Source organism: Micromesistius poutassou, assembly GCF_964030765.1.
Source record: "Micromesistius poutassou genome assembly, chromosome: 5".
In the NCBI taxonomy this organism is placed as follows: Eukaryota; Metazoa; Chordata; class Actinopteri; order Gadiformes; family Gadidae; genus Micromesistius; species Micromesistius poutassou.
Window position 1 is genome coordinate 11,347,318 of NC_140275.1, and position 22,510 is coordinate 11,369,827.

General features: G+C 43.7%; 1 protein-coding gene across 1 annotated transcript in view; it reads right to left on the reverse strand.

Moving 5' to 3' along the window:
• Nucleotides 1-18,465, reverse strand: part of LOC311343274 (PDZ and LIM domain protein 5-like) — a gene marked incomplete at its 5' end in the record, with an annotated part of 26,012 nt that extends 7,547 nt beyond the window's left edge. The window contains 8 exons of the mRNA XM_084468151.1: nucleotides 1,258-1,340; nucleotides 12,771-12,807; nucleotides 13,012-13,187; nucleotides 14,000-14,017; nucleotides 14,127-14,147; nucleotides 15,200-15,225; nucleotides 17,522-17,564; nucleotides 18,461-18,465. Coding sequence (XP_084324277.1) covers nucleotides 1,258-1,340; nucleotides 12,771-12,807; nucleotides 13,012-13,187; nucleotides 14,000-14,017; nucleotides 14,127-14,147; nucleotides 15,200-15,225; nucleotides 17,522-17,564; nucleotides 18,461-18,465 — 409 coding nt within the window. The remainder of the gene's footprint in view (nucleotides 1-1,257; nucleotides 1,341-12,770; nucleotides 12,808-13,011; nucleotides 13,188-13,999; nucleotides 14,018-14,126; nucleotides 14,148-15,199; nucleotides 15,226-17,521; nucleotides 17,565-18,460) is intronic.
• Nucleotides 18,466-22,510: the final 4,045 nt, after the last annotated feature.

A 22,510-nucleotide genomic window follows, 5' to 3' on the forward strand; every position in this document is an offset into this window, starting at 1 on the left:
TCATTGAACAGGAAAACAAATTCAATTTGATAATAACCAAATATACTGTACCTACACACATACGCACACACACACACACACACACACACACACACACACAACCAAACACAACCACCACGTCTAACAAACAAACACACAAGGCTCACCCACATAAACACACACACACACACACACACACACACACACACACACGTGCAGAGAGTCACTGGAGTAAGAGTCGGGCTACGGGATATTATAGTGCAGCTCTGTGCCTCGGTGCGTTCAGTAAATATTATCTTTCTGACAGAGTGGAAGCTGGGTACGTGTGACTGAGGCAGGTGAGCCAGGCGCACAGAGGCCTCCCTGCCTACTTTACGGCGCTCCGCAGGGCAACAAGGGGCACGCAGAAATAATAAAATAAGAAGTGAGGTCTGCAGAGCCCTATTCCCCAGCACACGTCAACCGCCCTCCGTGGAAAATATCCCCATTTTCCGACTGCAACAACACTCCACCAACCACCAGTGAATTGGTTTAATACAAGAATGCAAGGATTTCAACAAAACACTGTTGTGTACGGAGAAACACCAGCGCAAACATTTCACTCACGAGGAGGAAAATATATGAATCAACCTGAACAGACCTAAATTAAAGTTTATTTTGCAAATCCATTTAGGACTAAATCTCAGGGATTTCAGGGATGGGTACACGTATGTTTTAAGACTAAGAAAACAGTTTTAAGTGCCTTGGTCTCATTACATATTGCTAGCTAATTCATAGAAAAAATAAGGCTATGGTAAAAGTTACACATGCAAGGGTGTACAGGCATTCCTTTGTTGGATTTGGCAGCTGAGGTTTCAGGCTATAATGTACTATTACACATGCGGCCATGTTTCCAATTAGCAGGAAAACAACCTGCTTGGCTAGGCAACAGTTGAACTCTGACTCCGGGATTACCAAGCATTCTGCGCTGTGTGGGTGAAGAGTTAGAAGCTGAAGTTCAATTCTTTTCAATTAAAATCAACTTGGAAGATTAAATCTAATCAAACGTATCCCCCACCATATTCTTTGTCGACTTCTCTAATAAGTTACGTTGAAATTATCTTATCTTTCACAGGGATAGTCGCGCCTGTTAGGGTCTACTATCTCACATCTTGGTTCGAACCCTGATTTACCCCAGTCTCCTTGAACCATGGGCTGAACCCCAACCCCCTAGTGGCTTCGGATGGAAGTTTCCCATGAATGACCTGGCTGCCTCTTGTAATGTGCAGTGGAACTCACTCTGGGTGGTAGGAGGTCCTTTGACCATGGTCTTGATGGAGGCGGAGTCGTGGCTGTTGCAGTCTGGTTCCCCTCCTTCCTCACTGTAAGGGAGAGACATGATGGAAACAGAGGGCTTTATTCATATTGCACATTTCGTGCAAAACAGCAGCACAACGTACCAAACAAGGGGCACAACACAACTAAATATAATCACAGGGATAGTCCTAGTTCTGAGAAGCAAACATATTACACACTACTTGTTTAGAAAAAGTGTGTATTTAGAGTGTATTGTCATCTGAGATTGAAACAAATCTCAGATAAGTCTAATCTTTGTATTTATTTGTTTATTTCACAGGGACAGTGGTCAACACATTCATTGCAGCAGAGATACCGGCAAGAAAAATTTCACCTGTAGGGCGGGAGTTACATGCCACACTCCACAAACATTTCAACAAAAATCATCAATATATTGTGAACTAGTATTGCCGCAATGGGAAAGTGAAACCACTGTGGAGAAATGTGTTCTGGTACCAGTATCGGCATGCAAATTCAGCTAAGGATAGTGTAGAAGTGGCTAGTTTAAGAGTACAAGGTTTAGATGTCCACATCCTGTTTCTACCAGTATCCTTGCGTAAGATGCCACACTGCTGCTTAATGACCTCTGAGTTCACTGTAAGTCGCTTTGGATTGAAGCTTGAGCGACATGAATAAATAGTAATTACCTGAGGGCTGCTGGTCTATGGGGGACCTAAACCCTAAACCCGTTCTAACCTGCCAATGGTAACATGGCATGGTTGACATATGTGTTAAAGTGTGTGTTTGTGTGTGTGTGTGTGTGTGTGTGTGTGTGTGTGTGTTTGTGTGTGAATGTAAGAACTATGAAAGCGCTTTACGATTTCAGTCCACTTACCATTCCCCATGTGCCAATGTGCCGTTCATGCAATACGACTCTTGATGGTTCACTAACTATTTGTTTTGATTATTGCCAGATCTCAGAGGGAGAATGAGTATTTTACCTATTACAATTATTTTATGCCTTCCCCAACCGCAATCCCTCAAAGTCCCCCGCACACAGAAAATCAGTGGCCCTGCTGTTAATTCAGCATCCATCAACCATCTAACGAGATTCTGCTACCCCCTTTTCTTCACACAGCAACAGGAAATAGAGAGGCCCAGTATACTTTCATTTCTCACGTCCCTGCCAAACAAGTACAGACTCCAGACCACCTACCTGCTGACAGAGCTGAGACAAATATGGCACCAAGCAAAGCACAGTACTTAACTACAACCAAAACAGTAAAATGCTTGCGTATACAATGCATTTCCGTCCATGTGTACCACAGCACGGTGCAGAAAATGTGACAACGGTGCCATTTCACAAAGAAACAGAGTCCAGGGCCACTCGCGACGATGACGGATAACAGACAGGTGGGTACACACGCTCACAACACAATGAACGCGCTTTGAAAAACCAGGATATCGGATTCACATGAGTCAGCGGAGGACCCGCGCCCAGATTAAAATAAAAATATAATATTGGGTGTTTTTTTTACGAATAGAGACGTTTTAGTTGTAGATGGACTCCAGACGCTAGTAGCAATGAATGAGGGAAAACTGCCCCGTGGTACGACCAAGAGTTTGACTACATGCACTATTCAGCTAGATTTGGTTTGGTTTTCACTAACAGTGGAAAACAAGAGTCAAATTATTGTGTCAATTTTGCCATGACGGAGGTGGGTGGGATCAGAATTTGCCAGAATGCCAATAAATCATTTATTTATTTTGTTGTTTTATATCCTTGGATCGTATCCTTAGAACATTACGGTATTAGGAACATTCTTATTGATACAATAATATTGTTATATTTACATGTATGTGCAAAAGAGTAAATAATGTACAATATATTGCCCCCTGATTATAATTTGACTGGTGGTCTATAAGGAAGGCACTTTCGTAGAGAGTAGCAGACTTGAGTCTTTAATATGTGTATGTGAAGGGTCGTTTTTCCTAAGTCACTTTTGCAACTTTTTCAGGACATCATACCATTCATAATTTTTAACCATTACAAATTATATCCAAGGTACCAATACTTTTTTTGCAGGTCAAAACAATAAACATAAAAAAGCTTTTACCACAAAAACTAGCCTTGAGAAGAGCCAAACAAATCATTTTAAGACAACACAGTGTCCCTAAATATTCACCAAGGGCATGAATACTATTTCTACCGGTAAGACTTCTACAGACTGCTGCTTGTAAGGTTACAGGCACATTTAATCATTAAATGTGTTGTTCCAGAGGTTAATTGAGCCAAACTTCCAAAGTTGTTTATGTTATTAACACAAATGAGGTGGAGGATTTGGTCTTACTACCAAGATCATCTGATTAAACGTCCCGGTTCTACAGCTTATGGAACCTTGACGTGCTGGATTCTAAATATTATTAGTGTATTACTGTCTCTCAAAGACTCCCCAAAAGTGGAGACAAATTTCTCACCTACTCACTCAAAAAGCTGCCCATCAGGGTGTAAATTTACCATCAACTTTTAAACAAATGCCAAATGAATAGAGCTTCTATGAGTTGGTAATTGTGTGCATGTGTGTGTGTGTGCGTATGTGTGTAAGTCTGTGTGAGTGTGCATATGTGTGTAAGTATGTGTGTGTGTGTGTGTGTGTGTGTGTGTGTGTGTGTGTGTGTGTGTGTGTGTGTGTGTGTGTGTGTGTGTGTGTGTGTGTGTGTGTGTGTGTGCGTGCGCGCGTGTGTGTGTGTGTGTGCGTGTAAGTCTGTGTGTGTGCCTATGCTCGTAGGTGCGTGCGTGTGCGTCTGTATGTGTGTGCGTGTGCATGCGTGCGTGTGTGTGTGAGTTTATGACCATGTTACGCATGGTTCATCATGTGCCAGATGAAATACTTGGGTGGGCCAACATTTTCTCAGACTAGACCTTCAGCATCCCATAATAAGGCATAGTTGTGGCCGATGCCAACTGTTGGGTCACTGCTGTTTTAACTCCACGTCCGGTGGTTACAGAACAGGGGCATCGTGTGAGACAAATGTTGTGGTAGCAACTGCTGCCATGGTTACGTTGAGTTGTGCACGAGTGGTTTTGTATGCAATAGAGAGATTTCACGCCTGCACGATCGGACACACCCACACACACATAAACATTGGGCACTCATAACATTAAATCATTCGGAACCTGTGTGTCATAAAATTCAACGTTGAGACCAGGAATATGTATTTTATCTGTTTTCTCTGCGACTCTGAAAGGTCAGCTGTTTTTTGAACGTCTACATGAGAAATATACACAGTTCATATTCCAACAGTTGGGATGAAAGTAGGAAGACAAAGGTTAGAAATCGTGTTGAGTGTCAATGTAGTGTCAGAACAAGAGGAGATGAGGGTATAGTTTGTTATATTTCTTTGTTCATTTGTGATATTTACCGAAAGACATGGACAGCATTTACAGGAGAAGATAGAAGCGGGTCTCCAAAATCTGTGGCAGATTGAGGCCAAGAAGCTCTTTGAAATAAGAGGGCAATGTATGGAAGACAAAGTATATATTATATACTTTATATATCGAAACCTGGTGTAGTACAGATCTAGAAATATTTTGTAGAACTAATGTTTGAGGTGAATATAATAGACAAATTGTTAAAATTTAAAAAAGGTATTACATTTGTGGTAAATTTAATTTGAACTCCACCCAAATGATGAAACAGCTCAAAAGTATTTGTTTGGGTTAAAGTGTTCTCAAATGTAAAATAGTTTACCAGTTAGTAGTGATAGTTGTTGGCACAAAGCAAGTCACCAGCTAGAAATACATCCACAACATATCAACGTCTTCATCAGTAGGCAAGGCAACAGCGTTCAACATCCCGAAATATTCTGTCAAGTGCGTCACCTAATTCCATGAAGCAGATGAACAAGCTCACCACGCTCATGCACATTAGCAACTATAATGGGCTAACAACAGGTGACCACAGAGGAGGACCATAACAAGATGCACACCAACCCCATTCGTTCATTAGCGCGGCACTCGTTAATAATCTCCACCAATGAGGACAGGGAGGGTAATTGAGTTTTGCTGGAGTCTTTGTGCTGATTAATGGAGGACTCCTGCTGGTCTGATTCAATAGGATCTGCTGTGATAATTGACCATCTGGACCATAGAGGGTCTTATGAGACTGGATAACTGCTGCAGATCAAGAGATGGGGGAGAAAGCATCCATTTCGTTTTGATTTCATTAAATGTTGCTCTCCCTGCCTACAGCATCAAATTGTTGTAGGAGCAGATTTGGCCTTGCGGCACAAGGGGTTGGGGTTGGGATGTGGCTAATGCTTTGGCCCTAGGTGGGGAGCCAGGTGTGGCTTGTTAGAGGAGCAAACACAGCTGCAAGAGATGAGCATGATTAGCGGAGCTTATATATAGAATGTCCGCTCGGTTTCTCTGCCCCAGGCGTTGAGGCTGGGTGCCGAGCACTGGGGCTGTAGCTGCCGCCTGAAAGGGATTATTTAGTGTGGCCAGGTGCATCGTTTTTGTACAACTCAATCTTATGATTGATAAACTTGCTTTTGCTGAAGCATAAAATATGGTTCTCTCTTATGAAACCCAGTATTGCCGTGGTTTACCACCCTTTTTTGGCAGATGACCCCATTTGTAAGTCAGAAAATGACTGTAACCCCAACTTCTTCAATTCTGTTGCATAGGCCCCGTAATGTCAATGTCACAGTGAACATACGCCCAACCGCGCATGCTATAATAATCTGCATATGTTCAACCTTTACGGGTCATTTCACATCTTTAAAATATTATTATTTGTATCAAAATTAAAGAAATTGTGATGTATATTCAAAGTCAATACGGCGCGATCCCGTATGCATATCAGCCGTGGCTGATCAGGGGCTCAACGGCAGGGAAGTCATCTGCTTCAACAAAGGAAGGCAGACAGACTCTGCTGATGGCTTGCAGCTGATGCCCCGTCCATGCCCTGATTGTCACTGATATTTAATATATTCAATGCCAGCAACAGCAGCTATTTGTTATATTACACAGTAGAAACCGAGCTTCGGGACCCCGTGTGAATTGTGGCCTGCGACCCACATGTCTGGCACCACTGCTCTATAGTGACCCATTTGTGGACGCCCTTCACTCAGTTTCATTACAGACATTACAGACACAAAGGGAGCATTTCATAAAAGGGTGTAAAAAAAAAAAAAAAAGGAAAAGAAAAGAAGAAAGCATATACTGTGACCATATGGACAGTTGGCTCAGGCGGCTTCCACCAGATCTCGGGCTGATCTTCTCATGAAAGAATTTCTCCAGTGTGAACGCAAAAAACCCTCAACGAAACAATCTGCGAGGAGGGCCGAGTGCTGTCCACCGGCTCTCTCATCCACGAAACAGATGGCCCGTAACGCCTCGCAGCACTGAGTCCTGGATGAAATGGAGATCTCATAAACACACGGGCTCATGTGCCTACACATTCCTTCACATACAAAAAGATACACGTACAAACGTACAGACTAATCGCACGCGAACACACACACACGCGCGCACACACACACACACACACACACACACACACACACACACACACACAGACAGATACAAACATGCATAGACACACACACACACACACACACCAACACTAACACACGCACACACACTCACACACACACTCGCACACACATACAAAAATTAATAGATACACACACACACACACACGTGTGCGCAGGCGCTCACACACACACACACACACACACACACACACACACACACACGCATTTCACAGTCTACCCTTGTGCCGAGCAGTGAATGAGTGAGCCGTGTGAGGTGCTGCCAGCGCTTGTGTCATGGCTGGTGTAGATTGCGTCCTCTGAAACAAATGCATTGTGTGTTTGGCACTCCGATAAGACCGCTATTGTCACGCCACCAGTGGGATAAGCTAATGTTACACGACGCTACCAAAGCCAATCTATTCGAAACCAATCTGTTGCATCCTATTGAATGATAATCTACAGCCAATTGTATTTTGTATCTAATGTCTTTATGTTTGACCAACGTTATTAATTGACAAGGCAGACTTTGCTGATATTGTTGTAAGTATTATGCATTATGTCAGCGGCCAGTTGCAATTAACAATTAATGAAAAAAAGGTTGTGCTACAAACCGTTGGCTGTGTTATTAAGATACATGCAGAATGTATTTTATTTTAAGGTGGTTTATATTAATATGTACATGCAATAATCCCTTGGTCAGATATTCATAGTGCAGAACTTAATGAAACAACTCTGTCTAAAAAACAACAGATATCAAAGGCCAGATGAGAACAAATATGAACATGTTGTTCTCCAGCTCTACATCTTGTGTTGAGACAGGTGCAGTGGCCTGAATCTACACGCTCTCTTCTTAATAACATAGCAGAGGACTGTGATTGGTGAGGGTGATAAAACGGTCATCCAATAGGTAAGGGAGGGTAGGAAAGGAAAGCTCTGATTGGCCTTACGGCCCAAAATATCAGGGGAGAAGATCAGGGTTTGAGGAAGAGAGGTCTTTATAGATCAGGAGAAAATAATGAAACACAGATGGAAGGGGGAGAAGAAAGAGGAATACTTGAGTTGTGATTACACACACAAACACGTCAGTCAAAACTCACACTGACTAGTTTGTGTCGGAAATTCTGTTCTGAAAGTAAGTTTGGATATCATTTACAAAACACGTTATGTTGTGGTACACGCAATGTGAATTGCCTTCTGGGGGTTAAAAATCACTTCCTTTGATATGCATATCACCATCTACGGGTGTATGCTATTGTTCACATCCACATTTGACAAACCTTTTTATCTCACGGATCAGCTGTGGGACACATTGGACAACACGCATATGCATATAGACTGACTCACATGGCTTCACCCAAAACCGACAATTTACGAAGCACAAGTTCCAAATATTTGTGGATCGGTACACGCATAGTGAATCGTCTTCTGTGGATTAGAAATATTAAAGTCCAATAAAAACATCCAGGGGGGGGGAGGGCTGCTCTGGACAGGAAGTCCAGAGGACACACACCCCCACAACCTAAATCCACTTACACACACACTCACACATTCCACAATGGATGGGCTTATTACAGTTATGGTGTGTTATGTAATGCATCATGAACGGGGGGGGGGGGGGGGGGTCACTTTATTCAGGTCTGACATTTGATAGAAAACAAGAATAAAAGGCTCTGTATATCACAGGTGAAGGAGTGAGTAGAGTATGTGCTGAAATGTTGATACATACATATGATATATAGATGATATAAAGATGAGCGTTTTGTTGGACAGAGCAACTGGGTGGTCGAGGACAGCCAACAGAAAGAGGGATAGAGAGGAAAAGCCAGGTTGAAAAGACTGGCCAAATAGAGGCAAGTTGCTAGGTATTTGTATTTTCACTAATGATGCGGGGGAATGTCATGGTGTGTTCTTCACTGGTTCAACAGAGTTGAGAGAATCGTTAACACTGTTCAACATCCATGAATCTCTGCCGCCCCCTAGTGGCACAACTGATTCACTCCAGATTAAATGGCAACCAGTAAGGAATCAACAGTGAATACATGTGCCAATTCATTAGTGTGGTCTATGTCCCCCACAACTGCATTATACGTTCATGTTGTTGTTATGCCTTTTATTGCAAGGATAGTAGGCTGTTGAGGACATGGTGTTTTGATCAGGGAGCCATCACCCAAGACAGGCACAGACAGTGGGTCGTACGAGACACAGCACAGGGGTACACTTCCAGCGGAGCGGAGAGCACACCTGGCCTCCATGCGAGGACCATAACACTGAAGCCTGAGCTGGCGAGGGCCAGAGGGCGGGGGACACCCGGGGAGCCCGTACCGTTAGACCGGAGTGGACCCGACTCGAACTCGGGACGCCATACAGAGCAGTTTGCTCTGTGATAAGAAGGCAGACGCAGGGGAGGAGGTTGCAGAGTTTGAACTGGACTCCACCCACAGGGGGGGTAGTCAAACACCAGTGATTCCCCCTTGGTAAATCGCCATGGCGATGATGGATTCCGAGCCCTAGGCTGAACACACTACCGGCAGGAGGGTGATCTATGGAGGACGGCGGTCCCCCCCCCCCGCCACTGGAACAATGTCATTGAGGTCGACTGTAGAGGTCTTCCCATGTGGTTCAACTGGTGAAGGATGGGGAGTGGGTTTAGGGCCGGCCAGGGTGAGTACAGGGTTTGGTTATGGTTGAGTATCCGCCGTGTTGAGGATCGATTGGATAGTCATGGAGCCAGGTGCATCGTTTATACAATGGATGGCTACCTATCCTGTGTAGTAGGGGAGCGGTGCACATAGGAAAGCTCTTCATTATGGCTTTGGATGCAAATTAGGTTTGGCTTTTCTGTGTCTCACACGAAAACCCGAGCAAGATCATACTGTATTCCATGTTGAGTTGTTTATACCCGCACACGGAATCTGTATTATTGTGATTTAATGATTTGTGAACTAGCAGACTGTATAAAAAAATACTTTAATCTGTGACTGTAGGAGAAAGGGCTCATCATCAGTGGTAGAACCGCAGTGCTAAAATACCAAAGGGTACAGAGCAAGTCTCTCCAAGGACAGAGAAAGAGGGAAGGAGGCAGGAGCTAAGAATTAAATAAGGAAAGAAATCAGGAGGACAAGAAAGGAAGGAAAACGAAAAGAAAGCTTCATGACTTTATTGGCTACAATTCTTCAAACTTAAAACAGAAGACATTTATTTTCTTTTTTTTTTACTAGGCATTTTATATGATATTTAATAAATGTAATACAGTGCCTTCAGAACTTTGAAAGAGGAAATATCAGGATCAGCATCAATGCCACTTCATTAGCATGAGCGGGTATCGTATATCTTGCAATGTAAACTATTTATAGCAAAACACTCCAACACTCATATTGTTAATATCTGATATAATTCTATAAACATTAAACAATTTAACTCATAAACACACTTATTTATATACTCACACATGTATGCACACAAATTAATTTAAACAGCTTATAATCAATCCATATCTGTATATATGCTTTTTGTTCATAGAGAAAATATTTGTCAATATATATATACATATATATACTATGTATAATATACTTGTTATATACTTGAAGAAGAATTTGAAGAATTCAAGAGATTGAAATTCAGATTCAATCTCATTCTGAAATGGATGGTTGCACTTGTGCTCAGAGCTGTTAGTACATTAGCATTAATTGAGAGCCCTAACTGAGACACATTGGTATTATTGTATTGTAAGGACATCTATTCTTTATTCTATGACACTCAAAAAAACAACCGCAAATATGTGTTACTACATAATCTGTCTCGGCATTGGACTTGTGTAAAAAAGCAAAATGTCAAGTCTGCTTTTTACTCTGGTGTGTGTTTCCCTCAGAACCGAAAGGAAACTTGCGTGCAAATGGCGCTATTACTTCTTAACCTTCATTTCTAAGCTGAAGTATATTATTTGACAGACCTTAGATGTAACATTCCAACTACATGTGTTGTGTATTTTACGGCGATACAGGTTAATGTACTTAATGTGTTGTGCAAATGTAGTTCAGAAGAGGCGTCTCAAACACAAATTACCGGACTTCTGTCTTCATTGCAGTGACCCTCATCCCACACCAACGCCAGCCCTGCTCATAAGGCTGTACTGTTTGTCCCAATGAGAACCATGTTACATCAAAACTATTGGAAGTCCTTCAGGCCAGGGTTTAAGAATAGTAAACAATGCTCTTTTACTGCTTTGGATTGTTTATGTGTGTGTGTGTGTGTGTGTGTGTGTGTGTGTGTGTGTGTGTGTGTGTGTGTGTGTTGTGTGTGAATTAATACATGTGTGTGCCTCAGTATTTTTTTACGATTATACGTATGTGTTTATTACATTATACATGCACACAAACTATAATAAACATGTCGTTTTTTTTTTAATTCATACTTTCCTATTACCATACCGTACATGTTTCAAAGTAGATTCTGAACTGCAGTCTTCCTCCCTTGTCTCTTGTGGTACACTGACACACACTGACACTCACATGCATGTATACACGTGTTCATTTCATGCTAGCTTCATTTCTCCTCCGCCCGTTACAGACCTGACTCCTCTGAACTTCACTTCCTGTCCCACCCTCCTGTCAACATGTTTCCCAGTATACACCCTGGCACAAGAATAAACCACCAATCAGAAACCAGAAACTAGCGTTCTGTGATGTATAAACATACTGGAGGAGATGATAATAAAAATGATAATACACACATGCAAGGAGTGGATGCACCCACACGCATGCATTCTGGCTAGCACACGCGCACATGCGCGCATGCGCACCCACACACAGACACACACACACAATCAGATGTAATCACAGACGTACACAATCACAGACACACACACACAACAATACAGACACACAAACACACACACACACACACAGTCTGATCGGACTAATACTGAGCAAAAACTCTGATTGTCAGACTCATCTCATATTTAAGCAGACAAAGGTCAACTGACACACACACGCACACACACACACACACACACACACACACACACACACACATCGACGCACGCTCTACTGGACATTGAGTGTGCGTGCGGACACGCCGTGGTGCCAGTCTCGGAGCTCGGCATACTTGGGCCCGATCACCACGCGAGTGCTGGCCTTCGCTCTGCACAGCCGCAAGGTAAAAATTAAAGAGAGAGAGAGAGAGAGAGAGAGAGAGAGAGAGAGAGAGAGAGAGACAGAGAGAGAGAGAGAGAACCAGAGACAGGGAGACAGAGAGAGAGAGAGAAAGAGAGAGAGATAGATAGAGAGAGAGAGAGTGAGAGAGAGGAAAAACAAGTCGAGAATGAGAGCTCAATTTGGACTCTGATCGTTTGAAGGCCATGCCACACAGGAACAGCCTGAGGTCGAGTATGAAGAATTAGGAGAATATTATGATGGTTTGTGAGATCATGTGATTGCGCACATCTAGGCCAAACGGCCTCACCCAAAAGCAAACAGAGAACCTCAATTAGGACGAGAGTTGGGAACCGTGCCGGTCACACATGTCTGCTGACGTCGCCAGCGGCAACAGCAAGCCAAATGGAACACAGCGTTTTGCAACAAAGCCTTAACACAGCCATCAGCATTGTTAAGCGCAGCAGACACGCCACAAGAAGGCTCCAAAACCAATACACACATGCAACCAATACACAAATCACCACCACAAATAAGAGACCACCACACCGACCACAGACCAGATAGGACTACACAAAATGTAGTCCTGCTCCCTTCTGCATCGCTGACCTGCCACTCTCGCGGCAACCGTTGACAAATCTCCCACCATCTTGAACCAATCGGATTTCAAACTGGATAAGTCCAGGGTATTTTGTTTTGGACAGCCATGTGAGTTGGTTAATCAGCGTAACATTTTTCACAATGCTCACACATTCACATCAATCAGTTCGGATGTTGCTGTTAACACAGCAGCAGAGCAGGCATCCAGCAGTGTTATGTACTCACTTTGACTTCTTGGCGTCTTCAGCCTCCTGTTCTTCAGCTGCAGGCAGAGAATAACACATCACTCAGATCAATGTCATAACTGCAGCGGCGGGTGGATTCGGAACAGAGAGACAACGCGCTTTGAGTGGCCACTGGTTAGAAAAGCGCAATGTAAACGCAGTCCGTTTGGCATTTAACACCAACGAAAAAAAAACAATTGCACACTTGGAATGACCTTTGCCCTGAGGTTCAGCTCGCTCACCTTCTCGTTCGGTGCCTGTGATCTGTGCCAGGATCCTGAAGGATCTGGACTGGGTGGTCCCGCTGCGCGGGTGCCAGTCCTCCGTGTCCTCCATGATGCGCTTCCTGCTGGCGTCTCCGTGGGTGGGCACGTGGTAGAAGTGGATGTCTGTGTCCACCACATGCTTCCTGGGAGCCCTGGGGACAACAAGGCACCTCTGTTAGTGGTGACAGCCAACCAAACTCAAAAACAATGGATTTTTAGATGGAAAGAAATTGTGTGGATTGATCCTGGTTTAAATTTCTACTTAGATGTTGAAAGTGTGTAAGGTGAGGTGAGGTGTAAAAACGCAAGTTGCCCTCTATGGCAACCCAACTGTAAGGCAGTTTTTCCCAAAGCTGATTGTAGCAAGTTGAGATACTGAAGTCTGAACCGGAAAATAGCTAGATTTTGATAGCGGTCGGGGACTAGCTCAAACAGGGTGTTTCGTTTTCCTTTAAAGGCCCTGTATTATATCCACTGATATTATATCCATAGATATTCACTTGAAACGACTTGAACATCAACATCAACATCACACCTGGTGGTAAAGTAGGGCCCCATTAACACTGCAAACTATCCATAGAGTCACACACAGGTTACACAGGAAAAGGATACATGCTATACATGCAAGGATACATGTACTTTAAAGTACATTTTCTAATGCATTTTGGAATATGATGGGGATGCAGAAACATGATTGTGTATGTTTTAAACATTCATTTGTTAAACTGCTGTTTCTTGATGGCTTGCTACATTTCTTTCTAAGAATTACATGAAGGTGAATTTTTTTATGATGAGCAGATGTTTTCAAATTTTGCTTTAGCAGACTTTTAGATGTTTCAATTGATAACGACAGTCAAGGGATTTTAGTGTTTGTCAGAGTGGTGGTGAACACGGTGAGACAAATCAACCACACGTTGTTACATCACGGCGCTATGGTCGTCTGACTCTCAGGCACAGTGTTTACCTTGCAGGGGGAGGATTTCTTTCAAAATAAAACAAAATAAAATAAAAAGAAAGATAAGGTTTACACAATATTAATGCATAATGACAGCGAGAGAAGGCTTAGGAGTGTTTATTGTGGAGGAGCTTACTTCAGAATACTGAGAGGTCCACTGACGGAGAGGAAACAAGGAAGAAAGGCAAGGAAAGGAGGGACAAACATAGGTATAAAAGACCAACTCAAAGAAGAGAAGACTCATCTGAAGGGGCTACCGACTATCGCTCACACTGCATGCAGAGTGAGCAACAGAGAAGCACATTTCCAGTAGGAGGAAGGTAAACTAGAAATGGAGCCGAAGCTAAATGAAAAATTGAGTGGATGATATCTAACTATTTCCCCCACACGGTGGCGCTGCATGCGTTCACACAAACTCAACGTGAGGTCACGCCGTGGTCAATGTAAAAGTGGCTACTAAAATACATGTTGGCACACAGAAACATCTGTGTGCGTGTACGTACTTATGTATGTGTGTGCGTGTGTATTTGTGTGAATGTATGTGTGCGTGTGTGTATATCAACTACCCTGGCGGAAGGGATTACACTATAAAACAAATTGGGAATACACAATATGCTAAATTGATTAAAAAAACAAAAAAACATGTGGATGAGTATATGACATAGTGATGTGCGTCTGAATGGGGTCGTAAACAACATAACCCAAGATTCATTGCACTGATTTATCAGCACCTTTCAACAGATATCTGTAGGCACGCAGCCAAGGTGTTGACAAGCTTGTGGGGACCTGGTGCTGGCAAAGTTCATCTGGCTAATGTGTGTGTGTATGCCTGTGTGTGTGTGTGTATATAGGGGTGTGTGTGTGTGTGTGTGTGTGTGTGTGTGTGTGTGTGTGTGTGTGTGTGTGTGTGTGTGTTAGAGAGAGAGAGGGGAAGTTTGAAAGAGAGTGGTGATTGGTTGCTGCTACTTTCATGCATGAACTATGACACATGCATGCACAGACACACACACACACACACACACACACACACACACACACACACACACACAGAAGCTGTCATGCAGAGACAGAGTCATTGCCGCTGGTATACCAACAGCTTACAGCGTGCAGCAAAGTGACAAACAGAATGAAACAGTGGTCGAGAAACACAAACACACACACACACACACACACACGCACACACAACTGGCTCGTGCGTTAACCACTGACTTGGTGATTTGGTGAACTGCTTGAGTCTGTAGAGCGAGAGAGGAGAAGACCAAGAGAAGAACACATCAGACCATCAGAGAACATAGCGGGCATAGAATGTGTTCAAAGAGGAGCCAATCAGAGGAGAGGAAATATCGTACATAGTTACATACACACACACACACACACAGAGTAAGCAGGAATGGACAACGATGATTTAAGTCCCCCCTCTGAAACGAAGCTCAGCGTATGACAAAGAATGGCATGCATTCATCACCGCCAGTCACATGCATAATTCACATGCACTTAAACCAACCCTGAAGGCAGGAGACGAAGAATGCAATGAATCAATGAGTGTGTGAACATGAATCGGATCCAATTCTGTCTACAGAACACACGTTGGTCCAAGAAAATGAAATCCACGTTGTGGAAAAGAAAACACTTGCCCTAACACCCTGAACAGCCGCATCCACACAGCTCTGGTTACCAGCGCAGGGCTATATATAAACCAGTTAGTCACAGCTTCCAACACTCCCCAGAAGCCTCTCTGGGGAGCAGGGGAGCTGGCATCGGTGCAGGGAGTAAAGGGAGGGAGAGATGGAGCAGATAGGAGGTAGGGCACTGGATGCACAGCGGCCTGTGTGGTCAATCGATGACCTGCTGTGCTTGAAAAGCGGTAGGGAGGAGACATCCCAGAGAAGAGGTTAGTTCACAAAAGTGACTAGAAGACAAAGATGCAGAGGAGCAGAGACCTGCCTCTGAATGGAAAAGACGGCCAGAAAACCGGAGGTCTGCACTTAGTCACCACTTTTTGCTTTCAAATCAGGGCTCACAGCTTGGCAAAGCTTTTCGTGAAACATGATGCATCTGCAGGGTATTACCGATAGCGGCAGCACCGCTCGCAACAGAGAAAGAGCCACCATAAAGCATGGATATACAATATTAATTAAGTGAATCTAATTGTATTGACTAACAGGACTTCTACTTAAAGAATTGTAAGGTATTTCAGCAACTGTGCTCCCTAGCTCATGGTTCCATTTCTACCGAATTACAGACAACCGTCTGTAACAACCGTCTGTAACAACTGTGAAACACTGCTAAACTCGAACCAGCGAAGGGGATCAAAGAAGACCTGCCTTCTCGTTCCTCTTCCTCACGTATATGTAGGCCGCAAAAAAAAAAACGCTTTAATACACTTTGACAAGTTCGACAGCAAGTTTGCCGTTTGATCCAGAGGTGGGCGGGAAAAAGAGAGAGAGTGAAAGAGCGGGGGGGATATAACCGATCTGATTGGCCCGCTGGAGACCGCCACTCACCCGCCGTTCAGCTCCGGTGGCAGAGCTCCACCTTGACTCTCCAACAGGCCCCGCCTCTGCCCCATGGCCACCTCACAGGCATTGTGGTCAGAGTAGAGGTGGATGGGCGTGTTATAGACGGAGGGCTGGGGCACGACAAGGCCAGGCGGGGAGGAGGAGGAGCAGGGGTAGCCATGAGGAGCAGGAGGTGGTGGAGGAGGAGGTGGAGGGGGAGGAGTGTTGCGCGAGACAAAGGCAGGAGTGAAGGCAGAGGACGGGGAAGGGATGGAGGCAGAGAAGGGATAACGTGAGGACGGGGGGTCGCTGAAAGGCCGGGCGTGGTGGCTGTGGTGCGGGGTGGTGAGGGGGTTAGAGGGCTGAGGGTGAGGATGGGGATGGGGAGGAGGAGGAGGAGGAGGAAGGGGGTTGCGGTTGATGGCGACAGGTTTAATGATGTCTGAGCTGTAGCCCTGCCGGCGTCGGGGAGGGAGCATGCGATGTACACAGGAAACACACACACACACACACACACACAGACACACACACACACATACACACACACGCAGAACACACGTCACCACACACTGGATGCACTATGCTGATGCTTCACTGAATTTCTAAAAATAAATACAATTGTGATTTATGAATTGCCATTTCATGTTTTCAAGTTCAAGATTTGTATTTCAAAAAGATATACGTTCAAAAATAAATGTAGCTTTACGTAAGTTCAGTAGAAACATCAGCATTCTCAGTTTGTCTCAAAGGACACACTAAGAATATATATATATATAATGTAATATAAAATGATATATTTAATTAAGTACATCTTTTATATATTACCGCATGCAACAACACACCATGTCAATAGCATCGCTTCAGAGGGTAACATACTTACAATCTGTATTTAATTGATTCATTTTGATTTATACGATCATCAATTGGAAGTAATCAATGAAGGAATTAACCAACCAGTTAATTGCATTTCATACATTACAAGTCCTGATGTGGTGATGTGAGGATGTTTCTCTTCCCACTGTGTCCTTCTTACCTTTTGGGCCACTGGGGGAGGCTGCTTGGGAACAATGGAGGCTCTGGAGAAGAGAGATGGAGAGGAGGAGAGAGAGAGAGAGAGAGAGAGAGAGAGAGAGATGGGGGGTGGAGGGGGTGTGAGAGAGAGGGAAAGACAGAGAAAGACCATCAAGATTCATTTACCAACCATTACATGTTGTCATTTTTTATGTTTTATCTTGAAACTGTATTGTTCCAAAGTAATAACAAGCCTGTAGGCCAGATGCAGTTTAAAATGTAAACATATGGCAATAAAAGACAAACAATTGCATAAAATACATGTGGAAAATAGCTGGTAGTGATTTATTCTAGGCTGCACTAGTGATTTCTGGTTTCCCTGCTATATTGAGCTCATCATTTAATGTCATGATTACAGAACTTTCTGGAACGAACTGAAATAAATTATACCCTATCTATAAAACTTTGGTTTATGTTTTTGTGTGTTTGCATGCGTATGTGCGTGCCTGCATGCGTGTGTGTGAATATATATGTGAGTGTGTGTGTGTGTGTGTGTGTGTGTGTGAGTGTTGGTTTCATACAAGAGGGACAGTGCAAGTGAACCCATCTGTTTTGAGTGCATAAAACATATTCATATGATAGCTATGACCTTATCGAAGTCATGATGAGCCATGCTCTCGATTACAGGTCAGTATGCCGATGTTTCGAACATCGTCGTGTTTGTACACGACGACAATGTTTCTCAAAAGAAATTGCATCACAGTCGATGCACAATAGCGTTTTTGATTCTGCACATTTTAGAAAAAGCAAACGCAATGACATCCCCCCTTCCAGAATGTTCTACGGCTGAGTGACCTCTCTAGGACAACATCCCGGCAGTATGTCCTTCCCCCGGGGACGAAGGCTGGCCACGCCTCTGTAAAACAGCACCAACAACCTTATTAACAGCTAATAAGGTTACCTCATACTGTTCTTGTTCCTCTCTATATTGGTCTCTCTCGCTCCCATTCTCTCTCTCTCTCATTCTCGACTTGTTTTTCCTCTCTCTCTCTCTCTCTCTCTCTCTCTCTCTCTCTCTCTCTCTCTCTCTCTCTCTCTCTCTCTCTCTCTCTCTCTCTCTCTCTCTCTCTCTCTCTCTCTCTCTCTCTCTCTCTCTCTCTCTCTGCCATGTTCTTGTCACATTTGGTTCTTTCTGTTTCCGCCGCTCTCCTAATGGACTTTTAAAATATTCCTCATATTTCGGTTGCCTGTTCTTTCTCTAGCCCTCTTTTCCTCTCTTTCTTTTTTCTCTCTCTGTCTCTCTGTCTCTCTGTCTCTCTGTCTCTCTCTCTCTCCCTGGCTGTCTCTCGCTCTAGGCTCTGCATGCCAGCACGGTCCTGATAACATCCTCATGTTTCTGCAGGGTCAGACGAGTTCTAGAATGAATGAGTGCATTCTAGAACTCGACCCATGGAGATGGAAGTGGAAAGGACAAACGTGTTGATGGGTAAGGATCAGTCGGTGACACTAGCCATCGACTTCAAACATCAGCAGAATTCACATGAGCCCACATAGTACTTTGGTGACTATTAAGAGCTCTCTATCTATCTCCCTCCCACATTCTCTCAAATATGACAGCCCACACAGCTATAGGGGTTGTAATTTAAACAATGTCTCCCCGTCATGACAATTCATTTCCAGATCCACGACTTAAACCACAACCAAATAAACATCGCTCCCATCATGATCGCTATTAACATTCCAATCCTCCTATTCTCCCAAAACGGTCTTTGAGATGTGATGTCGAGGAGCACTACGATGTCTCATTCAATTGCCTCGTCTGAACTTCAACATGGGATTCAGACGTGGGATTCCATTCACTCACTCTGACTGAAAGTTCCATCATGTGAAAAAAACTAACCAAGGCTCTTCAGTGCCACTTGAGCCAACCGCACCCATCTTACGGATGAACCGAGGAAACACCAGCGCCCGACCAGAGTTGGCCAGGGTTGGCCTGACCAGCACCACCGCACAACCAAAAGCCACCAGTGTGCAGCAGAACACTTGGGATCAAGGTCTGGGAATAGTTGATACTAGGTTATAGCTCTTGTTTTATTGTGAAGGTACTGGGATTATACTGCGTTTACGCTGGGAGATTCTAGTATATCCAATTGTATCCCCGTGTCACTGTGTCCAAACATTTGTTCAGTTAACTATAGAAAAGTAATGCCAAGTATTCTGATGTGATTTTAGTGTGATTCCAGAAGTATTAATTACACGGTGTCTGCTGTGTACATTGGTTATGATTGATGGGGGTGGGTATCTATTTTCCCCCCACATGTTCCTTATGTTCTGTTTTGTTTTGAGATTTAATCATCTTTGTCTATGTATATGCATAGTCTGTATGGAATGCAGTAAATCAAGAGGAAACTTTGGAAGACTCATATGTTGAAATGTGTGTGTGTGTGTGTGTGTGTGTGTGTGTGTGTGTGTGTGTGTGTGTGTGTGTGTGTGTGTGTGCCTGCGTGCGTGCGTGCGTGCGTGCGTGCGTGCGTATGCTTAACCTCTATCCTACCCTCAAATAAAACATTGTATATTGGGATAAGGAAAGCTATTTAAAATTCTGTTCGGCTGACCAAAACTGATCAGGATTTAACAGCCACACATGTAATGCAGTATGTATGACGGTGCCTGGTCATACATACCACACATTTGGCCTGTGTGGAGCCGATCTATGCACGTCTTTGACGATCATTTTATTAGGTGGGGTAAAACTCCCAAACATGAGACTTTATGGCTTTCTCTAATAAACAAACGTGCAGTCCAATGTTATAAACCAGACAGGATGCAAAATTTAAAATGATGTAGGTGTATACAACACACACACATATACATGAGTCCAATATAATACCATTCATGGTCCACACCTGCACGCAGACATAAAGCATGTCTTTGAGAGGGTGTACTGCCATTCGTCAAACAGTGTAGTGAAGCACAGCCAGGTCAGCTAACGGATCTAGGTCTAACTGAAAGGTTAATAGTGTGGTGTTCCGCTCATATGTAGAGGACACACCCGGGTCACACTCGCACACACACACACACGCAGGCACGCACACACACACATACGCACACTTTTTGTTTGTTTGTATCGTGTTACTGTGTGTGAATGTGTGTGTGTGTGTGTGTGTGTGTGTGTGTGTGTGTGTGTGTGTGTGTTTGTTTGTGTGCACAGGGTGTGGTGATGTTGAATTCAGGCAAGTCTGTCTGAAATAACACTGAGCATAAAGCCTGCGTCATAAGTTATAACATCTGCAAAACAGTTTTCACACACACACACACACACACACACACACACACACACACACACACACACACACACACACACACACACACACACACACACACACACACACACACACACACAGAAGTTTTCAAATCACAAACTGTTTGATGCCCGGATATTTATGTAAAGAACACAACTCCAGATACACATCCCTACCGATCAATCAATTACACTATTTTTTTTCCCTTATCCTTTCCATATTTGTCTGTTACAATTCCCCTTCACCTCTGCCTTTTCCCCGGCCACCTGTTTTTTTGTTGCATGATTTTGATCTTGATGATCCACATCCTCATCCACAACATGAAAACTCTGTGCGGCTGAAATGTACTCGGCATGTGCCTAAATGTTTGGTTATTCACATATGTGTTAGTGTGTGTTTAGACAAGAGAGAGGAAGGGGAAGACTGAGATAGTGATGTGTGCATCCCCCCCCCCCCCCCCCCTCACCTCTCCTCCTCCCCCACATGTTGACACTGTTGCTATCTCATGACTTTGGCAAGGTTATGTCTGGAAGCTAATGTAGCAGAAGTGGGCTTAAAATAGGGGCTCTTAGGGGCTAAGGCTCTCTTGTTTCGGGCCTGGATACTGCACCAAGTGTGTCCAACCCACCAAGAGGCTCTGACCCAAACGGTGGCCCTAGTATGAAATCACATAGATGCTTATGCAGCCTTGGCCAGGACTCTCTTGTCAAAGACGCAAATATGTTAATTCTCAATAATACCAACCTGGTAGAGTAAAGTTACTTTTTTAGAATACATAAATAATACATGTGGTAATGTACAGAACGTTGTCATTGTCATTGTTAAATAACGACGGGGGACCTAATCATTTGTTTGCCTTGCTCTACTTCCCCATGTAATGATCCCCGTCCTGTGCTAGATGCTCCCGCTGTGGGTCCCCCACAAGATAGATAGATGATTGAGAGAGAAAAATTAAATGACTGCAGAGAGGAAGGAATTGTTGCTTCATTCTTCAAACAGACTGTGTAGGCCTCTGACATAGCCACGGTTTGTGGTTTGTATGTTTTTTTCCTTTGTGGGGGAAGATCAATGAGACCGGACACGTGGCCCTGGGCGGGGATCAAAAGCTTATAAGAGACATGGTTAGTGTGGATATTCAACAAGGGAGCGTGACCTGACCGAGCAGGCTGGAGCAGTGAGCCGCAAAGCTGCGTTCTTTGAGTTCAGATATTACGCCAGAAAGTACAGCACCGCTGGGGGTGGACCGTGCCATGAAATAGAATACTACTGTTTTGATTGTGTGGATAAGAGATTCTTAGCAAATGATGATAAATAATGAGGTACATTCAAAACAATAAAAGTATCGTGAACAGGTTGGATGTGTTGTCATTGTAGGTGAAAGTGTACTTCTTTGCGATTGCTACAATTTGATATATTTAGTGAGTGTGTTTCCAAGTGTGTAGAAATATATTCCCATACGGTTGCAGAAATATATCAGGGTTCCCTTTTGTGAGATAAAAATCGATATGAAATGGATGCTTCAGTCTTTTTATGAATTCAGAGCAACTATGCCCAAAGAAAACCCCATTTATAGACGCCCTGCAGTGACCCATGCTTATCAAAACACACACAGGTACCCAGAAGGCTTTTAAATGTTTGACAGGAGAGGAAGCAGCCACAATAAAACCAGAATCCCACCGGGAAAGGAGAAAGAGAGCAAGGGAGAGCGA